Source organism: Mytilus californianus, unplaced genomic scaffold, assembly GCF_021869535.1.
Source record: "Mytilus californianus isolate M0D057914Y unplaced genomic scaffold, xbMytCali1.0.p SCAF_16, whole genome shotgun sequence".
Taxonomy (NCBI): domain Eukaryota; kingdom Metazoa; phylum Mollusca; class Bivalvia; order Mytilida; family Mytilidae; genus Mytilus; species Mytilus californianus.
This window is the reverse complement of record NW_026262648.1, coordinates 1367751-1387754: the sequence shown is the minus strand read 5'-3', so window position 1 is coordinate 1387754 and position 20004 is coordinate 1367751. Positions and strand designations below refer to the sequence as shown.

Here is a 20004-nt window from a genome sequence, read left to right as displayed (position 1 = left end):
TCATCTTTTTCTCATTTCACTGTGATTGAATGAAATATCAATTTGGGACATTTTGACCAACTTTGTGGAAACAAATTATTTGTGAATGCTTTTTTTGTTCAGTGGTGAATATTTCATGCATACTCAGAACAAACGGGAATTACTTATAAGAACTAAATATATCTATAATAGAAAAACAAAGGATATGCCTCAAAAGTTGACATAATGATTACAATAAGATATAAATCCCTCCTCTACTAGAGAAATGATACAAATAGACATTATTTTAGCATTGAAAATCTTAAATCAGCCCATGTATGTCTCTGATGAAAATAACTCACAAATGAACTTCATTATGTATTTCACAATTTATTTGAATCTTTATTATTTACATATTTACAATAATAACATGTTCAAACTATAATTTTAAAATTCAAAAAAAAAAGAATAACAATGATATATAAATATACTTTATAAACAAGTAAAATATGTAAGTTGAAACCATGCACTATTCAATCAGGGGAGTTAACTCTTCAAGAAGACTTATCTTCAAAAAGACTTATCTTCAAAAAGTCTTATCTTCAAGTAGACTTAATATTAAAACCTAGAGTTAAAATCACTTCATTCAAAGTTCATTAATAAAGAATCAAAATGATGTTATCATGAAGCATATAATGTCAATTTTCATCATCATACAAATGTCAATTTTCATCATCGTAAGTGACATATGCACATGAAAGATTGCATGATGATTTGTCAAGCTATTAGTGCCTTGCTTTTTTGGAGGAACATACCAGTATATCAAAAATAAGATTTTGCTTGACTGCACCCTGTTATTTCCAAAGAAATGAAAATTAAACGATTGAGGCCTTAATTATTATTTGATAAATTGCATACACGGTTGGAAGGGTATATTGTAAGAACTTTGAGTTTTTATGTTATTGGTATCTGTTTCGCCATCATATCTCCTTGTATATGTTGTAGGGTTTATGTTTATTTATCACTTTGATGGCTGTGGTATTAAAGATATCTGATGCATAATTAAACTCTTTTTTTTTTTAAATATGAATTTTAGCATGCTTTTCACTCTGGATATGTATTGGCAAACTCACTACATAAATTATAATTTGAAAACAATTCCAATAAAACTTTATAGAAAACGAACTTTAGATAAAATACCAGAGCAACTAAAAATGTTCTATATTGGAGATATTTTGTAAACAACTGTTCATTAGGTCCAAGGACACAGTTATCGTCCTTTGGTTTTCGTTGTCTACGAATATAGTCCCTAGTGTGAACAGTGTATAACTTGCATTTTTTTTTGATACACTTTTCCAATTTATTTCTTGATATTTTATGCATGAAATATTAAGTAAGGGGATGAAATTACATGTTAAAAAAATTTGGGTGCTGAATCTTTATGTTAAGTAGTGATTTGGTCCAGTTAAAAAAGGTCAAAAATTAGAATGTCGGAAGCTGTCAAACTGAATTTTAGCCCCCCTAAACACAGAATTGTCAATATTTTGAGTTAGAGCTGGTAGAAGTTTCTATAATTTTGATATTATTTGTATCAATAGTAGTACACTACACTGTAAAAATCTTTTTGAGATAGAGCAGGTGCGATTTTTTTAATTTGAATTTATTGTCTAAAAGAAATGCACTACAAAATAACTGTGTTCTCGGGCCTAAGAGATGAATTCCGTAAATGTAGATTCTGTACTTTGGCAACTTTCCTGAATGGTTTTCTGGTTTCAATTTGTCAAACTCAATAAAAGTAAAGGATTTACATCTTTGTTTGACAGAAATTCTGTTAAAATGTCCCATTTTGGCATTATAAGGCTAAAATAAGCATTTTAAAGCAGTTTCCATTTTATGCCTAAGAGCCATGCTGACTTTCTATCTGACAGCTTTTTATGTTCCTGATATTTGTGTTTCTATGCTTAAATCAAATTTAATTAACCATTTGTGAACTCGGAATCTAGAGAAAAGTAGATTATCACAGAAAAAATGTGCAGAATATTTGTATTTATGTCCCTGGTTAAACGGCCTGTTTGATGTATGTGAAATGTGAAGAGCTTTGTACATAAAATCTGTAGTCCGTCACAAATATTTCACTAAATCTGTAAAAAAAACACTTTACAATGATCAGTACACCCTATTCATTTCATATGCTACTATAATTTTCTTCTTTAGGATAGTAAGTGGTTCAAATATATGCCAAATGAGACTAAAACTACATGCAAGTTTTCCATTGAAAAGTGAAAAACTGGTCATCAGACCATACTGTCTGCAGAAAAAAGTTGAATTCAAGAGTCCTTTTGCAATTAGACTTCTTGTATCATGACATCTTAGCATAGAAATGAGCAAAAAGTAACAAATTTCACTTCCTTATAGCCTCTGTGTGCATTTTTATATGTAAATATGGGCTACGGCCTAAATCGACTCTAAATAATTCTTAGTCTTACATAGCCTAAGACCATTTTATACTCATGTGGTATGGTTTTTGTAACTTTTCTTTACATTTAAAGTACATTTAATATATATGGAAGAATAATGTATGGTTAAAAACCTTCAAAACTTCAAATTGGTTGAAAAAAATGCATGTTTATGTAAGACTTCCCTTAATTCGAAAATCTCTATTTTCAGGCACAGGCTCATATAAATTTGACTTTTGAATAACTGTAATAAATCTGATAAATCAAATGAGTGTTCCGTTGCTTTTAATACTTATTATATTAAATTCAAGAGTATTTAAAAAGCAAATTTTTGCAATATTTAAATATTTTAGGCCAAAATCTTGACAGTTGAAAATATTTGATTTAAACGTCAAAAATAAACATCCAAATTTCAATATTAAAATGGCCCTAGTTTCTATAATATATATCCTATGGCCATGAAACTTGGCCAACTATCTTAAAATTGCCTAAGCTTAGGTCATGCAAAGTTTTATTAAAATTGGTCAAGTCTTTCTATCCTATTAGGTCCAAGGACACAGTTATCGTCCTTTGGTTTTCGTTGTCTACGAATATAGTCCCTAGTGTGAACAGTGTATAACTTGCATTTTTTTTTGATACACTTTTCCAATTTATTTCTTGATATTTTATGCATGAAATATTAAGTAAGGGGATGAAATTACATGTTAAAAAAATTTGGGTGCTGAATCTTTATGTTAAGTAGTGATTTGGTCCAGTTAAAAAAGGTCAAAAATTAGAATGTCGGAAGCTGTCAAACTGAATTTTAGCCCCCCTAAACACAGAATTGTCAATATTTTGAGTTAGAGCTGGTAGAAGTTTCTATAATTTTGATATTATTTGTATCAATAGTAGTACACTACACTGTAAAAATCTTTTTGAGATAGAGCAGGTGCGATTTTTTTAATTTGAATTTATTGTCTAAAAGAAATGCACTACAAAATAACTGTGTTCTCGGGCCATTACTGGCCTTACATTTACAAAAATAAAGTCTCTATAAAGGAAGTTTCCCTATCACCAGTGAAATTTGATTTTTGAGGGGTACTATTTATGAACTACAATCTATTACGATGACTATTATGGGTAGATTTACAATGAACACATTTAAAATATGAAACCTATATGTATATAAACATGTACACACAGTTAAAATAAAACCGGTTTCAATAAAAATGAAAGACTAAATAATCTTACTACAATGCACACAACAAAATACATAAAATTTCATTCATACATTCATTTGTGGTCTTCAATAAAATAAACTAACTGCACGGCAATATAAATAACATTAATCTGTATGTAGGTAGAAATTGATCTAATCTTGTGGTTTTCTTTTTAAATCTCATCACTTACATAAAAATAAGAAGATGAGGTATCACTGCCAATGAGACAACTCTCCACCACAGACCAAATGACATAGAAGTTAACAACTAAAGGTCATGTACTGTATAATATATTTGAAATATAAATTGAAATAACTCTAGAACGGTTAAAGTGACCCCACCGAGATTCAAACTTGATCTGTGTTTTGTGGTATTAAGCATTGTGTATAAGTTTCATAACATTTGGTTGAGGCAAACTTAAGTTAGAGAACAGAAACTAAAAATTTTGCAATTTTTCCATTTATAAAGGGGCATAACTCTAAAACGGTTTAAGTGACGCCACCAAAATTCAAACTTAATCTGTGTTTTGTGATAATAAGCATTGTATATAAGTTTCATAATATTTGGTTGAGGCAAACTTAAGTTAGAGGACGGAAACTAAAAATTTTGCAATTTTTCAATTTATAAAGGGCATAACTCTAGAACGGTTAAAGTGACGCCACCAAAATTCAAACTTGATCTGTGTTTTGTGGTTATAAGCCTTGTGTATAAGTTTCATAACATTTGGTTGAGGCAAACTTAAGTTAGAGAACGGAAACTAAAAATTTTGCAATTTTTCAATTTATAAAGGGGCATAACTCTAGAACAGTTAAAGTGACGCCACCAAAATTCAAACTTGATCTGTGTTTTGTGGTAATAAGCATTGTGTATAAGTTTCATAACATTTGGTTGAGGCAAACTCAAGTTAGAGAACGGAAACCAATTTTGGGACGTACGGACGTACGTACGTACGTACGTATGTACAGACGGACAAGGGTAAAACTTAATGCCCCCACCGCTACGGCGGGGGCATAAAAAACACCTTTTATTAAAGAGAATTGATGAACACTGGACAAAAACACATACTGACTGCATTGGTAACAGTATAAGGGAGATCATTCTGGTAATGCTCTGCATTTACTATCACATACTTTATTCACAAAAATTCTAATATTGTCTGGTCTTATAGCATACCAAAATGAATAATAAACTGCAGTTTAAGAACAGATATGGGTTACCCAAAGTTCAGAACGCCTATCTCTGGAAAGTTTTCTTTTCACTATAAGTTAAATTTTTTTTAAAATTTAACTGAAACCCCATCTTTCTCAATGGCATATTCCCCAAGAACCAAATTTCACAGATGCAGGTTATGCATAAATAAATGGTTTTAGAAACTGCCTAATACATAGACTGCCCTGGACAATACTCCAATGGACATCAAGATTAATTCTAAATCTAATCAATATAAGAGTACTTTATGACATGTCATAAAAATATACACAACAACGTCATTTAGACAAGGATATCAAAACAGCACTAAAAATTGATAACAAACAAAATAAAAATCACTGTGTATAGGTGACATGCAAGGAATCCCAAATTCAGCATGAACTTGTCATATTTTGTACAATAAATGATAAAGCTGTACTATAGAAAGAGAGATGTCTTTTTTTACATACTGATCAGGAGAGACCCTCATGGGTAGTCAAGGTCATTAAACACCCCCATAGTAGTAGAAAGAGAGAGGATACCAAGGGTTAATTGAACAGTCTAATAAAAACAGACATTGCCTATATTTATATTATAAGTCTATCTGTATACCTTTATTTTTGTTGGAATAATTCCTACAAGAAAACTTCCAATATAAAATTGAAATCATTAGTTATTGTAGATTAATCAATGACTCAAACACCTCTTAAACAAAGATATGCAATTTTTTTTCTTTTTTCTAACAATATAAGTTATTCCTAAAGGAGTGTTCAATTTAATAATCCATAGTGTTGATAAAATAAATAAATAAATAAATATAGTAAGTATGTACTGACATTTTACAGACAAACTTATCATTAAATTACAGTGTACACAGGATAATAGTGTGAAAATTGGTTTTTAAATGACAAGATTGACCTTTAAAATGACAAGATAAGACATTTGCAATCTAAAATATATGAAATGAAAATTAACTCTTAAGTATGTACATATTTACACTTAGAAATTAGTCAATTATAAGATTCTAGAGTGTATCACAATGGTTTATTCAGGGTTTTATGATAAAGTTCAAGATTTAATAAATTGCTTCGCTGAGCGCAGCTGGATACGACCGCAGATGTCCAACCCTGAAAAGTTGGGGCCAAAATGGACACAATATTCACGCTTGATACAGGTTTGAATTTGGATTGTAAGTAAATATTTGACACATAATAGGTTTCTGCCACAGAATAACTGTAGTCAAAGAACTTAAAAATTGGTTATATGATTTGAATTTATATTCAATTTTTTGCTTTTGTGCAATACACTATGCTGTTGCAAATTGACCACCTCCCCCCCTAAATAAAATTGACCCCATTTTTTGCTTTTGTTCAATACACTATCCTGTTGAATATTAACAACCAAAAAAAATATTTGAAGAAATTTTCTTTTAAATTTCTGAAATCTGAAATGAGAAAAAATAGAGTCCCCAAAAAATTCTTATTTCCCCCCCCCCCCCAACCCCAATTGTTTTTCACCTCCCCTTTCCCTTATTCCAAAAAAAATCATTCCCTCAAGATATAGTCATAATCTCAATTCAAATTTTAATAAAATTTGCAACCATAATTACCCTTTTAAATACATCATACAAGTCTTAAAATATAAAATGATATACATAGTCATGGCTAAAATTAATATTAATTAATACTAACTCTTAAAAATAAATTGACAGCTAATCACCTCAAGACAATCGTCATTTCTTAATACATAATTTACAAGCAGTGTAAGGCAGGTAATCAAACATTGTTGTTTTAAATTGGGATTGGATTACCTCCCTTAGACTGCTTTAAATTGACTTAATTGTCCTTTAACCAGAAAAAATCTTGTTTTTCCGCCTTTTTTGCCTCTAATTCCTAAATGGTTTGTGCCATAACCCCCCCCCCATAATCAATCCTAACCATCCCTTTGTTGTATGGAAACTTGTGGTATAATTTCAGAGAGATTCATACACTTAAACACAAGTTATTGTCTTGAAACTACAAAAATGCTTTTTTGGGCCCCTTTTTTGGCCCCTTATTCCTAAACAGTTGGGACCATAACCCCCAAAATCAATCCCAACCTTCCTTGAGTGGTTATAAACCTTGTGTTAAAATTTTATTGATTTCTATTTACTTATACTAAAGTTATTATCCGGAAACCATCTGTCTTCGGACGACGCTGACGAACACGACGACACCGACGACAACGTGATACCAATATACGACAAAAAAAATTTTAATTTTTGGGGTCGTATAAAAAAATTTAATTTCCTCACCATTTTAGAACTTCACAGAAAATAAATGGAGAATTTGTCCATGGGACACAGATGGTGTCCCCCCCTGCATATAACGTTATAAAGGGACATAACTCGAGAATGGTAAAAGTGACGCCACCCAAATTTGAACCTGATCTGTATTTTGTGGTAATAAGCATTGTTTATAAGTTTCATAACATTTTTTTGAGGCAAACTAAAGTTAGAGAATGGAAACCAATTTTGGGACATACAGGCAAGGGTAACACTTTATGCCCCTCCAATGATGGCAGGGCCATAAAAATCATATATAAATAACATAACTTTTTTTACATAAGGAAGCTTAACTTCAACAAGTCTTCAATACAATTAAAGATTTCAAGGAAATTATCAGTGATAAAGTGATCAATTTGAATTTGAACAAAAAGTTTTCAGTCTTAAGTTTTCTTCTACATTGCATGTCGATGTTTAAGTGATGAAAAGATCATAAGATCAAACTTTAAACATGTTAAAAGTCGTTTTATAAAATTGCTATGACTCACAATTGAAGGTTTTCAAACTGAAAAGCTCTACATGTAGATGAAATTGTGTTATTAGGGAAAAAGGGTTTTTTTATCTGATGAATGTAAATTTTTATTCATAGGAAATTGGTATTTTTAAGAGTTGAGTCAATGTATTACATGTACCTTTATAACTTAATTATACAATTAAAAATACAATGTATTTAAAAATACCATTGAAAGACCATCATCTGTATATAGGTCAGCATGTTAATAATTTTACAATTTTTATACAAAATAAGTGTGAATGAGTTTGTTGTCTGTAATTGTCCAAACAGATATCCAATCAAACTCAATTCTATGTCGGGCCTCGGTGGCCAAGTAGTTTAAGTACTTTGTCTAGAGTGATCACTAGTCTGTAAACAGTCAATACAATTGACTAGGATTGCCAGTTTTCCTGGTGAAGGTTGGCAGTCCACTCTGGCTTATCTGGCTTTATCAACCAATAAAATCAGGCCACCATGATATAGCCAAGAGCGCTGAAAGTGGCATTCAACCCCAATAATTAATCCATCAATCAATATCACGCGGAACATATCTTATTCAATTACAGGCAATCAAAACTGATTCCTTCTGCCCTTGATAACAAGTAGCCAAAAAAACAATATAGTATTGTTGATCTTGAGACTATTAAACTTCAGTGGTATTTATAAATGCAGTGTAATGGGCTACAGGAAAAATTTATATTCATTATGTGTTGAAAGTCTACAAAAATGGTAACCTTCAAAATTTAACATTTTTTGAAATAAGTAAAGGAATAATATCTTTGCATAATAAATATGTCAAAAGCTCAATGTAATTGATGGTTAAAATACATTTATAATCAGGTTATTATTAAGTAGCACTGCAATATCTAAATAATAGAATACAGGTAACTTAACATACAGTGAGTGTAAAACAATTTGTACATGCATTACAATTTTTTCAAATATTCAAGCATTATTTCATATCAAATAAAAATAAATATTAAAGCTCACTATTGTAATAATTCAATTTAACAAAAATACCTGAGATTTAATCGTTCCCTCATGAAATTGAATAAGATTTAAAATAGTGGATACGATCTGAAAATGGGAGATAACTCTGCATGGTCCGAAAGGGAGTTATAAGACCAAAAACTTTTTTTTTTTTGGAACATCAAGAACAATACTGTCAACTGTATCACCTATATGGAAGGAAAGTGTAAGACTTAAAGGGAACACTCATTCTCTTGAACTTGAATTCTGACTGCAAAAGAAGGCTAGTCTTTTTACGATAAATCAGTTTACAGAATTATCTATGTTACATGATCAACAATCATTCTTACTGTTATAAAACTTTGAAATGAAACAATAACATGTGATCATGATTGTACAAAAGAGAGTAGTGAAAATGAAGATTTGAGAGTTTGGATAACAATTACAAAGTGGTGTTCTTTGAATGTAACTTTTTGTCATGAGAACATCTATCCCATATTCCTTTTATCAAAATTGTCAAGTCATTGTGGCAAATGCAGAGAAATGGGTGGTATTACATTATTAGTCAAAAGACAACAAATCTGAATTTATAAAGTACATTTTCTGTTTAAGATTTAGATTTTCTGTTTTAAGATTTAGATTTTCTGTTTTCAGATTTAGATTTTCAGTTTTCAGATTTAGATTTTGTGTTTAAAAATTTAGATTTTGTATTTTCAGATTTAGATTTTGTGTTTTGTATTTTCAGGTTTAGATTTTCTGTTTTTTTTAAGATTTAGATTTTGTGTTTTAAGATTTAGATTTTGTGTTTTAAGATTTAGATTTTCTGTTTTAAGATGTCCTATACATCTAATTAATCAAGGGAACTACAATAACATATCACAGATAATAAAATACATAATCATTCAACTGGTTTAATGTACTGGTATATATGAAATACGTAATTTATGTATACGTAATAACAGTCAACAGTAAATAAAACTTTATGACCACTCATAAAATAGCTGTTGCTAAATTAAGCTTTGTGATATAAGGTTCATATGGAGATAATTTTATTTTTATTGAGTAGGTTCGATCCACTTATCAAAGAGTGAACGTCTAACCTTTTCAAAACATTACATTATTTCATTTAAAACTTTTCCTATTTTAGCAGAAACATATTGTTTACAAAATGAATCAAATGAATTAATATTGAGATCAATAATTGAGCTTTGTAATTTAATGTCAATTCTAAGTTTCATATATATATGAGACATTAATAAAATATCTTTTACTTGATTGATCTAGAGTCAAGACCTGGTAGACCCAATTTGTTTTTATTATAAGATCATTTCTGTCAAAGAGATTTCTCCAAGTTTGAGATTAAGTGGAATAGTTGTGATACAATCATATTCATGATACCATGTTGCTAGATTTCTTTAAATACTATGGTACTATCTGAATTAATATATAATAGAATGTATTAAAAATGTGGTGATATAATTTGGAGATAAAAGTGCTTTTTCAAATCCCAATAGGATTTTTTAAAAGTACTGTAGAGAGTACTATACAACCTATAAATCACTGCAGAACCTTTTTAATCAAGACTTGATACAATTCTTTACAATGAGTTGTATCTTGGTCCAAAATATCACCACTTTAATTTGAAACAGTATCCACCCATCAAATGTGTTCAGTTGGTCTTTAGTCCACAAATCTTGAGCAAGCCTTTTTCCATTTACACTGTGTGCACCACATTTCTCTGTTTTCCATACCATATACTTTCCGACATTTCCGTACTTCACTGCGTGGTTTTTTATGAAGTGCCGCTGATTTTGGTGATTGTCCAAACATGTGAGATTTTGGAGATTGTGCTTGGTGTTGTTGTAATCTGTCCTGAGGTGAAAGCTTGGTCATTCTAATAGGTGATGAAACCTATAAAAAAAGAGATAAATTCCATAATATTTTTATACAGTATGTGATTGGCTGTGAAACAGGAATAACTCCATGTGACAACACACTGATTTATGACCCTGTCATATATTACACTAGTACCGGTACTACTCGGGTTGGTTTTGTCAATTCCATCTTTCAAGTAGGCACAGAATAGGCAAAAGCTTACATATGGTCCCTTGTGCCTACACTAAAAATTATAAGGAGTGGAAAAACCAGTATTTCTTTTCTTTCATCACACTTCTTGTGCATACAATTGAAAACTTTTGAAAAATGAGCCTTATTTTCATATATTTGCACATACAAGCAATCAGAGGTTAAACAGTATAGTATCCAGAGGCTAATTTAGGTAGGGGGACAGGAGACTTAATCCCCAATGGAGCTACATATATTGTTAATGCATCTACTTTTTACAAGTCCTACTTAAAATGTTGCTATGTTGTTGGGTCCTCCTTTTTTCAAATCCTAGATCCACTTCTGGCATCTATTGAACCTTATAAAAAAATCACCTAAAATTCCCAACATCAACTGAGCTCCCTTGTGTGTACTGAACTGTATCAAACTATACATACAACTGTTTTAAAATAACTTACAGCAGATGAAACTGGAGACAAATTAGCACTGTTCTGCCATGATAAAGACCTTTTCATCTGTGGCATGGAAATAGGAGCTGTCAGCTCTTGATGTGGAAAGAAACCACCTGACGGCACTGATGAGGCATGCATATGGGAATAACTGTGCTCCTAAAAAAAAAGAAATGAAATACTTGAATGTTCATAAAATAAATCTATATCATTGATGCATATCAGAAAATCATACTGACAGAGCTCCAGATAAGAATTCACAAATTGGGGTTTTTACCCACCATTTTTTATTTAATTGAGTGAAATAGTTTTTCAATTGCATTATTAATTCCAATTCACCCCTCAAGCAAATATCAAATTGGGTTTTTCACCACCAAGCTCCTTAACGTATTGGGTTTTTTCATCAACACAATATTGAATTTAGGCATGTTATAATCACATTCTATCAAACAGAGATGTTCATCCATCTTATTAATAAAATATGTTTCTTTTAAATGTGATAGCTATTTTATCTGGTTTATACACTGACGAGCAATTGTATGTTTAATCTGTGTCGGGTTTCAACACAGAGTTTTGTATTTTTCATAACTTATACTTACTGGTGGCACTAATAGGACATTACCTAATTACCGTTCTAGAGCACATATGATCACCATTCAGTTTATTTGGGGTAGCCTAAGACATTGTCAAACTTGATTCTGTGTCGGCAGCATAAGATAACTTTGTCAATGCATATACACTTTTTTCACAAAGTTAAGAAAATAAAAAAATTATATTGTCAGTGATTGTCATAAAATGAGACATCTTTACATTTACAAAGTGAAAATTGTTAGAGCATGAAATTATAACAGTTGATACTTGGTCAAAAGACAATCATATTTTAAGTAGCAGGATTTTTTATTTGCTTCTATAATGGATCTAATTCACTGTTTTCAATTTTTAATCAGCTTGACTACTAAAACTATCTGTAATTAAATATCAATCTGCTTAAACAGAGGGTTGTGAATAAATTGTTTCATAAATTTCAAACATTAAAATATCAATTATTCATTTATACAGTGTAATCTGAAAAATCATACACTGAACTGCAGTCAAGTTTAGCATTTGATAATTCATTGATAACATTCTGGCGTATCACAAACAAACAACTTGTAACGTCCCATTTCATTGGCTGAAAGATTCAAATACAACAACAATCGTAGTGTGCACGTGAATTGACACAGGTGACCGACAATGGAATGTACTATGTTTTAGTACGAACGTAAACAGGTTTGTGTACTGCTGTGTTGTCACCTGATTTAAAAATAACTGGGTCGAAATATTATCCTTGTGATATTTTTTTTTTATTTATAAATGTTCTCTTTGCAACAACCCAATTATCATGTACCGGATTATGAAAAATATAAGGATAAATACATGTGCCACATTTATACTGATAAATAAATGAACCACTTTTAAATTTCTTTCACACTGACGGGATACAATTATATCCTACCTTATTGTCCCGACAATGTTGTAGTTACATGTAATAAAGATCTCATAATAAAAATAATTCATGATGGGTTGCACATTTCTCCCAAAACTTGGAATTGAATGAATTTACCGAGAAAATATAAAATTGAAGGTTAACAAATTTAGTATGCTTATTTTAAATGAAGTACAAAATAATACATGTACAATAAACTGTTAAATGAAATATAAAGAAATTAAGGATGACAAAATAAATGTACAAGGAGGGACCCACCTTTCACCTTTTTATTAATACATTTAATGAATGAACACACTTTCTTTAAACATGTTCAATTGATTGTTTTTCATTACCAATCAGCGAGTTCTTTGACATAATACTTGGTTTTCTATGTAAACCTATGTAAATATCTTCATCACCTACATTGCCGGAGTTACAAACATGTGTATAAAGTACATTTCCTTTCATTGTGGCCAGTGGTTTGCTTTCTCCATTTTTCTCTAAAGAAAGCATGGTTACCTGCTCCAAATTTACTTAGAATTCGGGATTTTTTTTCAAAATCAAGTAAACCTGGGACTATTATACTAAAATATATTATACTAAAATATATTATGTCCCAGAGTAAACTGAATATGAAGGGAAAAAAACACACTATCCAAAGTCAAATCCATAAAATCCCAAAACTTCCCTGTTTTTAAAAGCCATGAAATGGTATGTAAATTTAAGTTGTCATTTGTGGTTCTATTTTCATATTTCTATGTAGTTTCATATTAATAAAAAAAGGTTTAGTATACGCGAGATTCGTTTAATGGTCGAGGAGGAGGCTGTGATATACTTACTATAGAATATGAATATTGAACACAAAACCTATTTACCGTAAAATCATGCAATATGTATATTATGTAATTTGGTTAATTATGTGTGTAGTTAATTACGGTCTCAGGTCATTTCATTCATATTTCCTAATTTGGTCTCATTGCAACACATGATGATGTAACTTAACAGATAGAAAAGGTGCACGGGGTTAGTCCAGAACTACTTGAGAGGATACAGTTGGATTCAATATATTTCACCGTGAAAACTGTTGAGAGTCTTTGTTAAAAAAAAATCTTATTTAAAACAAAAGGACCTTATTAGAACTTTTGCACACAATTATAATATAAATAAATTTCACATGCACATAGTACACAATCATGTACGTGATCATTCAACTTTCGATCATTTATAGTATGCATGTTTTGTTTTATTAGCAGGTGTGCTTGGGCGGGGCTTAACTGAGTTTATTTGAGGTCGAAGGTTTGAATTGACCAATGACAACACTCGTTCCTTAACGAGTTGATCTAATAAAGTTTGTTTGACTGATTATGTCGCACGGCCTTTCGCTAAGCTTGGCCGCAGTTAAGTGTATTTAATGGCAATTTTGTGGTCCCTCGAGAACAGAGGACAGGGTATTTCCTGTTCATGAAGATATGTACAAAATATTTGTCTTTCTACGCAAACAATTTGTTGTTTCTCCTATATACAATTATCTGTTACCCTAGAAAAAAACCAGTAAAAAAATCAAAATGCTGCAAAATCTCAAGACTTTCCAGTATAACCTGCTGCTGACAGATATCTTAACATTTTTCTATAGCATTTACCTTCATATCAACTGTTTCCCGTTTAGGTTCTGGTATATCAATTTTTCTCTGATAATCATGGTCTGTGATATACTGTACAGGGTCCATGTAATTATTGTCTGGAGGTGAGGACGTGAACATATCTGAGAAAGTCTTTGTTACATTGTCAACATTCACTTCTATCTCCGTGTAATAGAATTCCTCTTCATGGTCAGACATGTCAGAATCGGAATCTTTGCCCCTGCAATCAAATATTTGTTCCTGTCTTTACAATCAAAAGAGTGTTTCTTTTTCTTATCAATTTTTCTTTTTTTATTTGAACATCGTTCTCCAAAGGTTTTCTTTTAAAAAAAAACAATTATTCCACATTGCATATATAACTAAAGATTAACATTTATAGTCTAAGGGAGATAAGTCAATCTTTTTATTATAATGGTCAGCAATAGATACATTGTAGGTAATGTCACAGCATATACGCCTTCCTCCAAGTATATTCCTGTAATAACACCTAGATTACAGTATATTAGGTTATTTTTGTGTCTGGTTTTGTTTGGGGGTTTGTTAAATTTTCGCTGTGGATATTTTTTGCATTTCATGGCCTTTTTGAATGCATTTACATAAATGAACAGTATATTGTTCGTGTAGTGTAAATTTTGGTGTCAATATCTACCAGAAAATAGTGTAAGATATTTGCTGAATTTCCCAATATACAGTACTGAAATGTATATTTATTCTTCTTGTGAGCAAGCACTCAATTGTCTGCTCAGTGCTGTTATATTAACATACTGGTCTCAACATAATATGAGTCTATATATATATATATATACCCCAAGTGGTTTGTCCTGACATGTTTTTCTATTGCAGATTCTGTGTTGTGAACTTTCCCACATCCTTTCCAAGTACATTGGAACATAGTTTTGGTCATCCCCTAAAATCAAATATTCAAAATGTAAATTCCTACATTTGCTGCCCTGACATGGTTAAAATTGGACAGTTGCATTAGAAACCTAGTGGATTAAGGGACTCTATATTGTATAGTCTAAATAAAACAATTTTTAACAAATTTGCAAATATTCATTATAAATCAAAATGCTATATATATCATAGGTTTGAACGTTGTTTTTAATTTAGACTTGTATATATATATATATATATATATCAGCAGGGTTTAAGAACATCTGTTGTTCGACCTGTTAGTCAAATGCGTTTTGTTAAATATACTTTTTCACTTTTTTGGTCTTTTGGAGAATGTTGTTTGTGCTGTATTTAGACCCCTCTATCAAGAAATTTGTTTTGCATGCACACGTATAAAAATTGCAGTTTTTATCCAACGCAATCATAGGTTTGAACGTTGTTTTCAATTTAGACTTGTATATATATATAAATACATCTTAATTAACATTCCTGATATATCAATGTTATATTTTGTTTCAAATGGCTGTCCTTATGCTAATACATACATTTTTCTCTTTTGATAAATACTGAAAATGTGCCAAAATATATCTAAATGGTAAAAACTGTCTTTTTATAATGAAGGATGGTATTGCATACTCATAAATATCATAAAGTGTTGCCAGATTATCAAAATACAAATGACATATTCAGCTGTGATACAGTGACTATGAATTCTAGAATACATTGAGACTTTGTGAAAATGGTCCTGGTTTGAAAAAAAATACGCCTTTTAGTATTTTCATGAATCAAGAAAAGTAACTTTTTCACCCTTTTTATATCATGTATATTAAATTCTAGTTATAAATTAAAGTCTTCCATTGGGAAATGTTTTATTGAAATGCATAGTAGTCTCATATGCAGGTCTTTAACTTTAAAATTAAGATGTTCTCATATATTTGGATGCAAGTTGGAGATTTAAGACCGCTTCATCTTTTTGGCAACTGTATATCTATATAAAAATAATTAAGATACTGTATGATTGCAAATGAGACAACTCTCCACAAAGACCATAAAGCATTTCATATGTTTCCATTTCATCTGCTTTCCATCCAAAAAAAATCTAAAAGTTAAAACATTAAAATTTTGGAGCAAAAAACCTCAAACAATCCAAGACCAAATTCGGTATTTAACTCTCTATGGGCTCTTTTATATAAATATATTTTTTTTAAATCCTGTCTCGTTCATGCATGTGGTTTGCACTTGAGAGAACTCTGTAGCTTATATTCATTTATCTAATGAAATATACATTTATACCCGAGGGGTTAAAGCTAAGGGTTGAAGGCATAAAAACAATAAAATACAAATATATACACAATGCAAAAATTATAAAATATTAAACATCCTCTTATAGTTCATAGCTTCATGTTTAAATGCAACATAAAGCGGTGATGTGTATTTACACAATTATGTCAATATCATGTTCTATTAACTGCCTAGGGGTTAGTGTACTGTTACATCGATGTGCCACTTAAAAACTGCTGACTCGGGATGTTAACCGATACGTCTTGTTACGCTCCATTGCACAATAAAAATTCGGTCAGTTTACATATGTCATTATAATAGCTCTGGATTTGTGCAAAGAATCAATGCATGTGATCTTATCATATTTGGAACAAACCTCATTTTAATTCATTAATTTCCTAATCATTTTTTTTTTCAAACAGAGCAAAGTTCAACTCTAAGCCTTTGTTATTATGCTTCGTGTTTACATGATAATACCACGTGATCACATGATTGGCACCTGACTTTGTGTATTGGCCAAGAACGTTGACCCTTTCAGCAAAAAAGCCACCTTTAATCCTAATTACATCACATAATCAGCGCAGGTACACATGATAGACAAAACCAATCACCTTTGCATATATATATATATATACACAAAATGAAAATATAAATAAAGGTTTTCCGATTTTAAATAATCAATTTTTCTTCCTAAAATAGATTGCCGGCATAAAGGTATGATCAGCTGACTTAAAGTAGGTCATAAATGTAAACAAATAACAAACGTAATACACATTCACAACGACAAACAACCAATCCTGAAATAACTATTATGTAAAAAGGGTTTAAAAGTTTAAAAGTGAAGTGCGCAGAAAGGGAATTATTTTCTATTGATGCGGCGTCTACGTCACACAAAGAATTTTTCATTAAAAGTTTGCAAGATGTTGTTGACAATTGATAGCCTGCCAACTGGCACGCAAAAGGAATTCTTGTTCCATTGATTTAATAACCGATTGAAAAAAACATTTGACACAATTACACTACATGCATTTATTTGTTTCTATGACAAATAAACCTACCAAACTTCTTTTTCTCTTTGGTTCGGGACTGTTCTCCATGTCGTCATCTTCGTTTATTCCTTCATCTTTCCCCATGGGTCCAAAAAACAACCCCGCCGTAATTGGGCAACTTTCACTCAAATGACTAGAGAGGGGTGGGGAGGGATCACTTCTAGGCTCGGAATGGAAACCACTACTGTTAGCACTGCTAGACAACAAGTGGGATTTTTCTGTTTTAATAAAAAATGAATGGTTTATTATTTTTTTTTGCATATAAACTGCATATATATGACTTTCAACAAAATCTACGCTCTCATGTCAAAATTTCTTAGTGATGTAATTAATTTTTTTTACAACATTAATCTTCAGTTTAAGTACCAATGAACTGTTAACACAGACATATATTTTTGACATTGCCATCTCCAACGGAAACAGCATACTTAACGTCTCGCTTAGAATTGCTACAATTTGATAGCGAAAGAGAACCACAGTTTAACTTATGCATTGAACATACACAGAAACTTTGTTTATACCTGATAATGACCCATGGAAGTGTGGAGATACCGGACTGCAGGACAAACTCGTTAGGACCATTGCCGCGATATTATCGTCCATTTCTACATCATCATCTGTCTGGCTGTTATTCTGATCCTCACGTTCAATGTTTGGACCTCTATGTCTACTGAAAATAATGTGTACAAATGCCCGGTTATACGAATTCATACAAACCACGTTTTTCTAAAAAATTACTTTTAAATTATTCTCTAAATTGTTTCTTTTGGATTAACTTTTTTTTCTAAAAAAAAAGTTAGGTTTTAAAGAAAAAAACTATATAAACTATATATATATATACATGCACATGTATGTACATGTTCTATAGAGTTACAAATGTATACAGCAGAGACACAGTTTTAGCAAACTCTGCTTTCAAGTGGCAGTTTCAAATGTTAAAACTGTTACATAAATACATATAAAATGACCTACACACACATACCGGTATCCCCTAGTCACCATGTAAAATCTCCTCCTGGTTCCTGTCATGGAGGATGGACTTTGTCTGATCTTAATTTTTTTACGATCGACTTTTTAAAAAAAATTATGCTCACATAAATGCCAAACATTTTTTCTTCCATCGAAAATCATATTTGTGACCAATAGTTTATCGGTACACTAATTTTGCCAATTAAAAGGATGTTGATCAGCTACTTGTACATGTACAAATATATAAGTATATTACCGTAAATGGTATTTTTACTGAATTAATTTCATAACACCAAGAAATCTACGTATTTCCTATTACATGTATTAGTTAATTACACAGAATTTAAGCCGGTATTGTATTTTACGATTTTTTGTCAGATAAATGAACTATATTTAGACACAGGCAATAGGACATGATCAGGAGTTTAAATACATTTGTAGATATTCTTCAGAAGTAAAACTTAAAAAGGATTTACAAAGTAAAGGTTAAAGCCATATACGTAATACCAAATAAGATACAAAAAAAAAATCAACTTACACTTTTGATGGCACATCTATCACGTGTGAAACTGTTCTGCTTCTTTTGTTTTCATTTGTGTTCAGTGTCAAGTCAGCAAGTTTAGAGTAATCGGTATCTTGATCAACAAGTCTTGCCGATTTCCTACTTTCTATCAGTCTCAATTCGTCCGTTTTTCTCTCGATCTCCGATTCATCGCCATTTGACATTTTTACGTTAATAACCACAACGTCATGTTCTCTGTCGTGATCAATGACCATTCCTGGGACCTCACGACCGTTCAAAGTTAAATAAAGTTTTTGGCCGTTCTTAAGTTTCACAGATGGGAGAGTTTGAAATCCAGGTCCAATTATTTCATTTGCACGCACTTCTTTCCTGTGTCCATCGTCAAACTGTATGACGTATGTTGATCCAAATACCATACTTTCTTCAGCTGTGTAATTCTGGATGCTCCCTGGATAATAACGGCCATCTTGCCACAAAGCACTGATTTTAGTCCCTATAATAGACCGTTTTGCTAGTCTCCGATTAGTAAACATAGTTTCATATATAATAAGTTATATATCCAACATAAAAATATTTAGAAGTTAGCACTTAAAATGGTATATTCATTGAATAATCTGTTGCTCAAAATCAGCTGTCAAATGTAAACATATGCCGGTCTTTCCACCGGTTTGTTTTGGTGCTGTTAATAGGCGGAGCTTCACTGGGTATCAACAAAACCACATGATTCAACCACTGTGAACTATTAGCTTAAAATCGCACACCTCCTAAATGTCATTGGGTAACTCAAAATAGCAACAAGGTTAAGGACATAAATTTAGAAATATTTTGACAAATATGTATTTATTCTTGGCTTCTGTTTGCATTTTCAAATGATTTTAGATAAATAGAATGTTGACAATCACACTAGCTACTCAGATTTATTAGAATAAACGTTGAACCGATTTTTATTGGTTTGTTTTGTCACAACGCACCTGTCAATCAATTTCATCATGGTGTTTATAGAGATTATCATGTACTCCCGCCATTGTTAATTACGTAATTTATTTCAGCAAACAGTAACTAATTATTAAGAAAAAAGGTT

General features: G+C 31.1%; 1 protein-coding gene across 3 annotated transcripts; it reads right to left on the bottom strand.

The window, feature by feature from the left end:
- Window positions 1–328: 328 nt before the first annotated feature.
- On the bottom strand, window positions 329–19623 carry LOC127726051 (zinc finger protein 704-like). Of its 3 annotated transcripts, none has more exons than XM_052233381.1 (7): window positions 18939–19623; window positions 17953–18101; window positions 17441–17649; window positions 15014–15114; window positions 14208–14427; window positions 11109–11258; window positions 329–10497 (listed from the first exon to the last, which is right to left on the bottom strand). In XM_052233381.1, exons 1-7 carry the CDS (start codon window positions 19454–19456, stop codon window positions 10267–10269), a joined length of 1578 nt encoding a protein of 525 aa, XP_052089341.1. In that variant the 5' UTR covers window positions 19457–19623; the 3' UTR covers window positions 329–10266. The 3 variants fall into 3 exon arrangements, with proteins under 3 accessions (XP_052089341.1, XP_052089343.1, XP_052089342.1); XM_052233383.1 differs by lacking the exon at window positions 18939–19623 and adding an exon at window positions 18657–18725; XM_052233382.1 differs by lacking the exon at window positions 18939–19623 and adding an exon at window positions 18414–18626.
- Window positions 19624–20004: the final 381 nt, after the last annotated feature.

Bases quoted from the DNA above. Each gene is read 5' to 3' on its own strand.
- LOC127726051 (XM_052233381.1), bottom strand. From the start codon at position 19,456: ATGTTTACTAATCGGAGACTAGCAAAACGGTCTATTATAGGGACTAAA. The intron at 15,115-17,440 runs GTAGGTTTATTT...ATTTGATTTTAG, and splicing joins CAAAGAGAAAAAGAAGTTTG to GGGATGACCAAAACTATGTT. The intron at 11,259-14,207 runs GTAAATGCTATA...CTTTTTTTTTAG, and splicing joins GGGAAACAGTTGATATGAAG to GAGCACAGTTATTCCCATAT.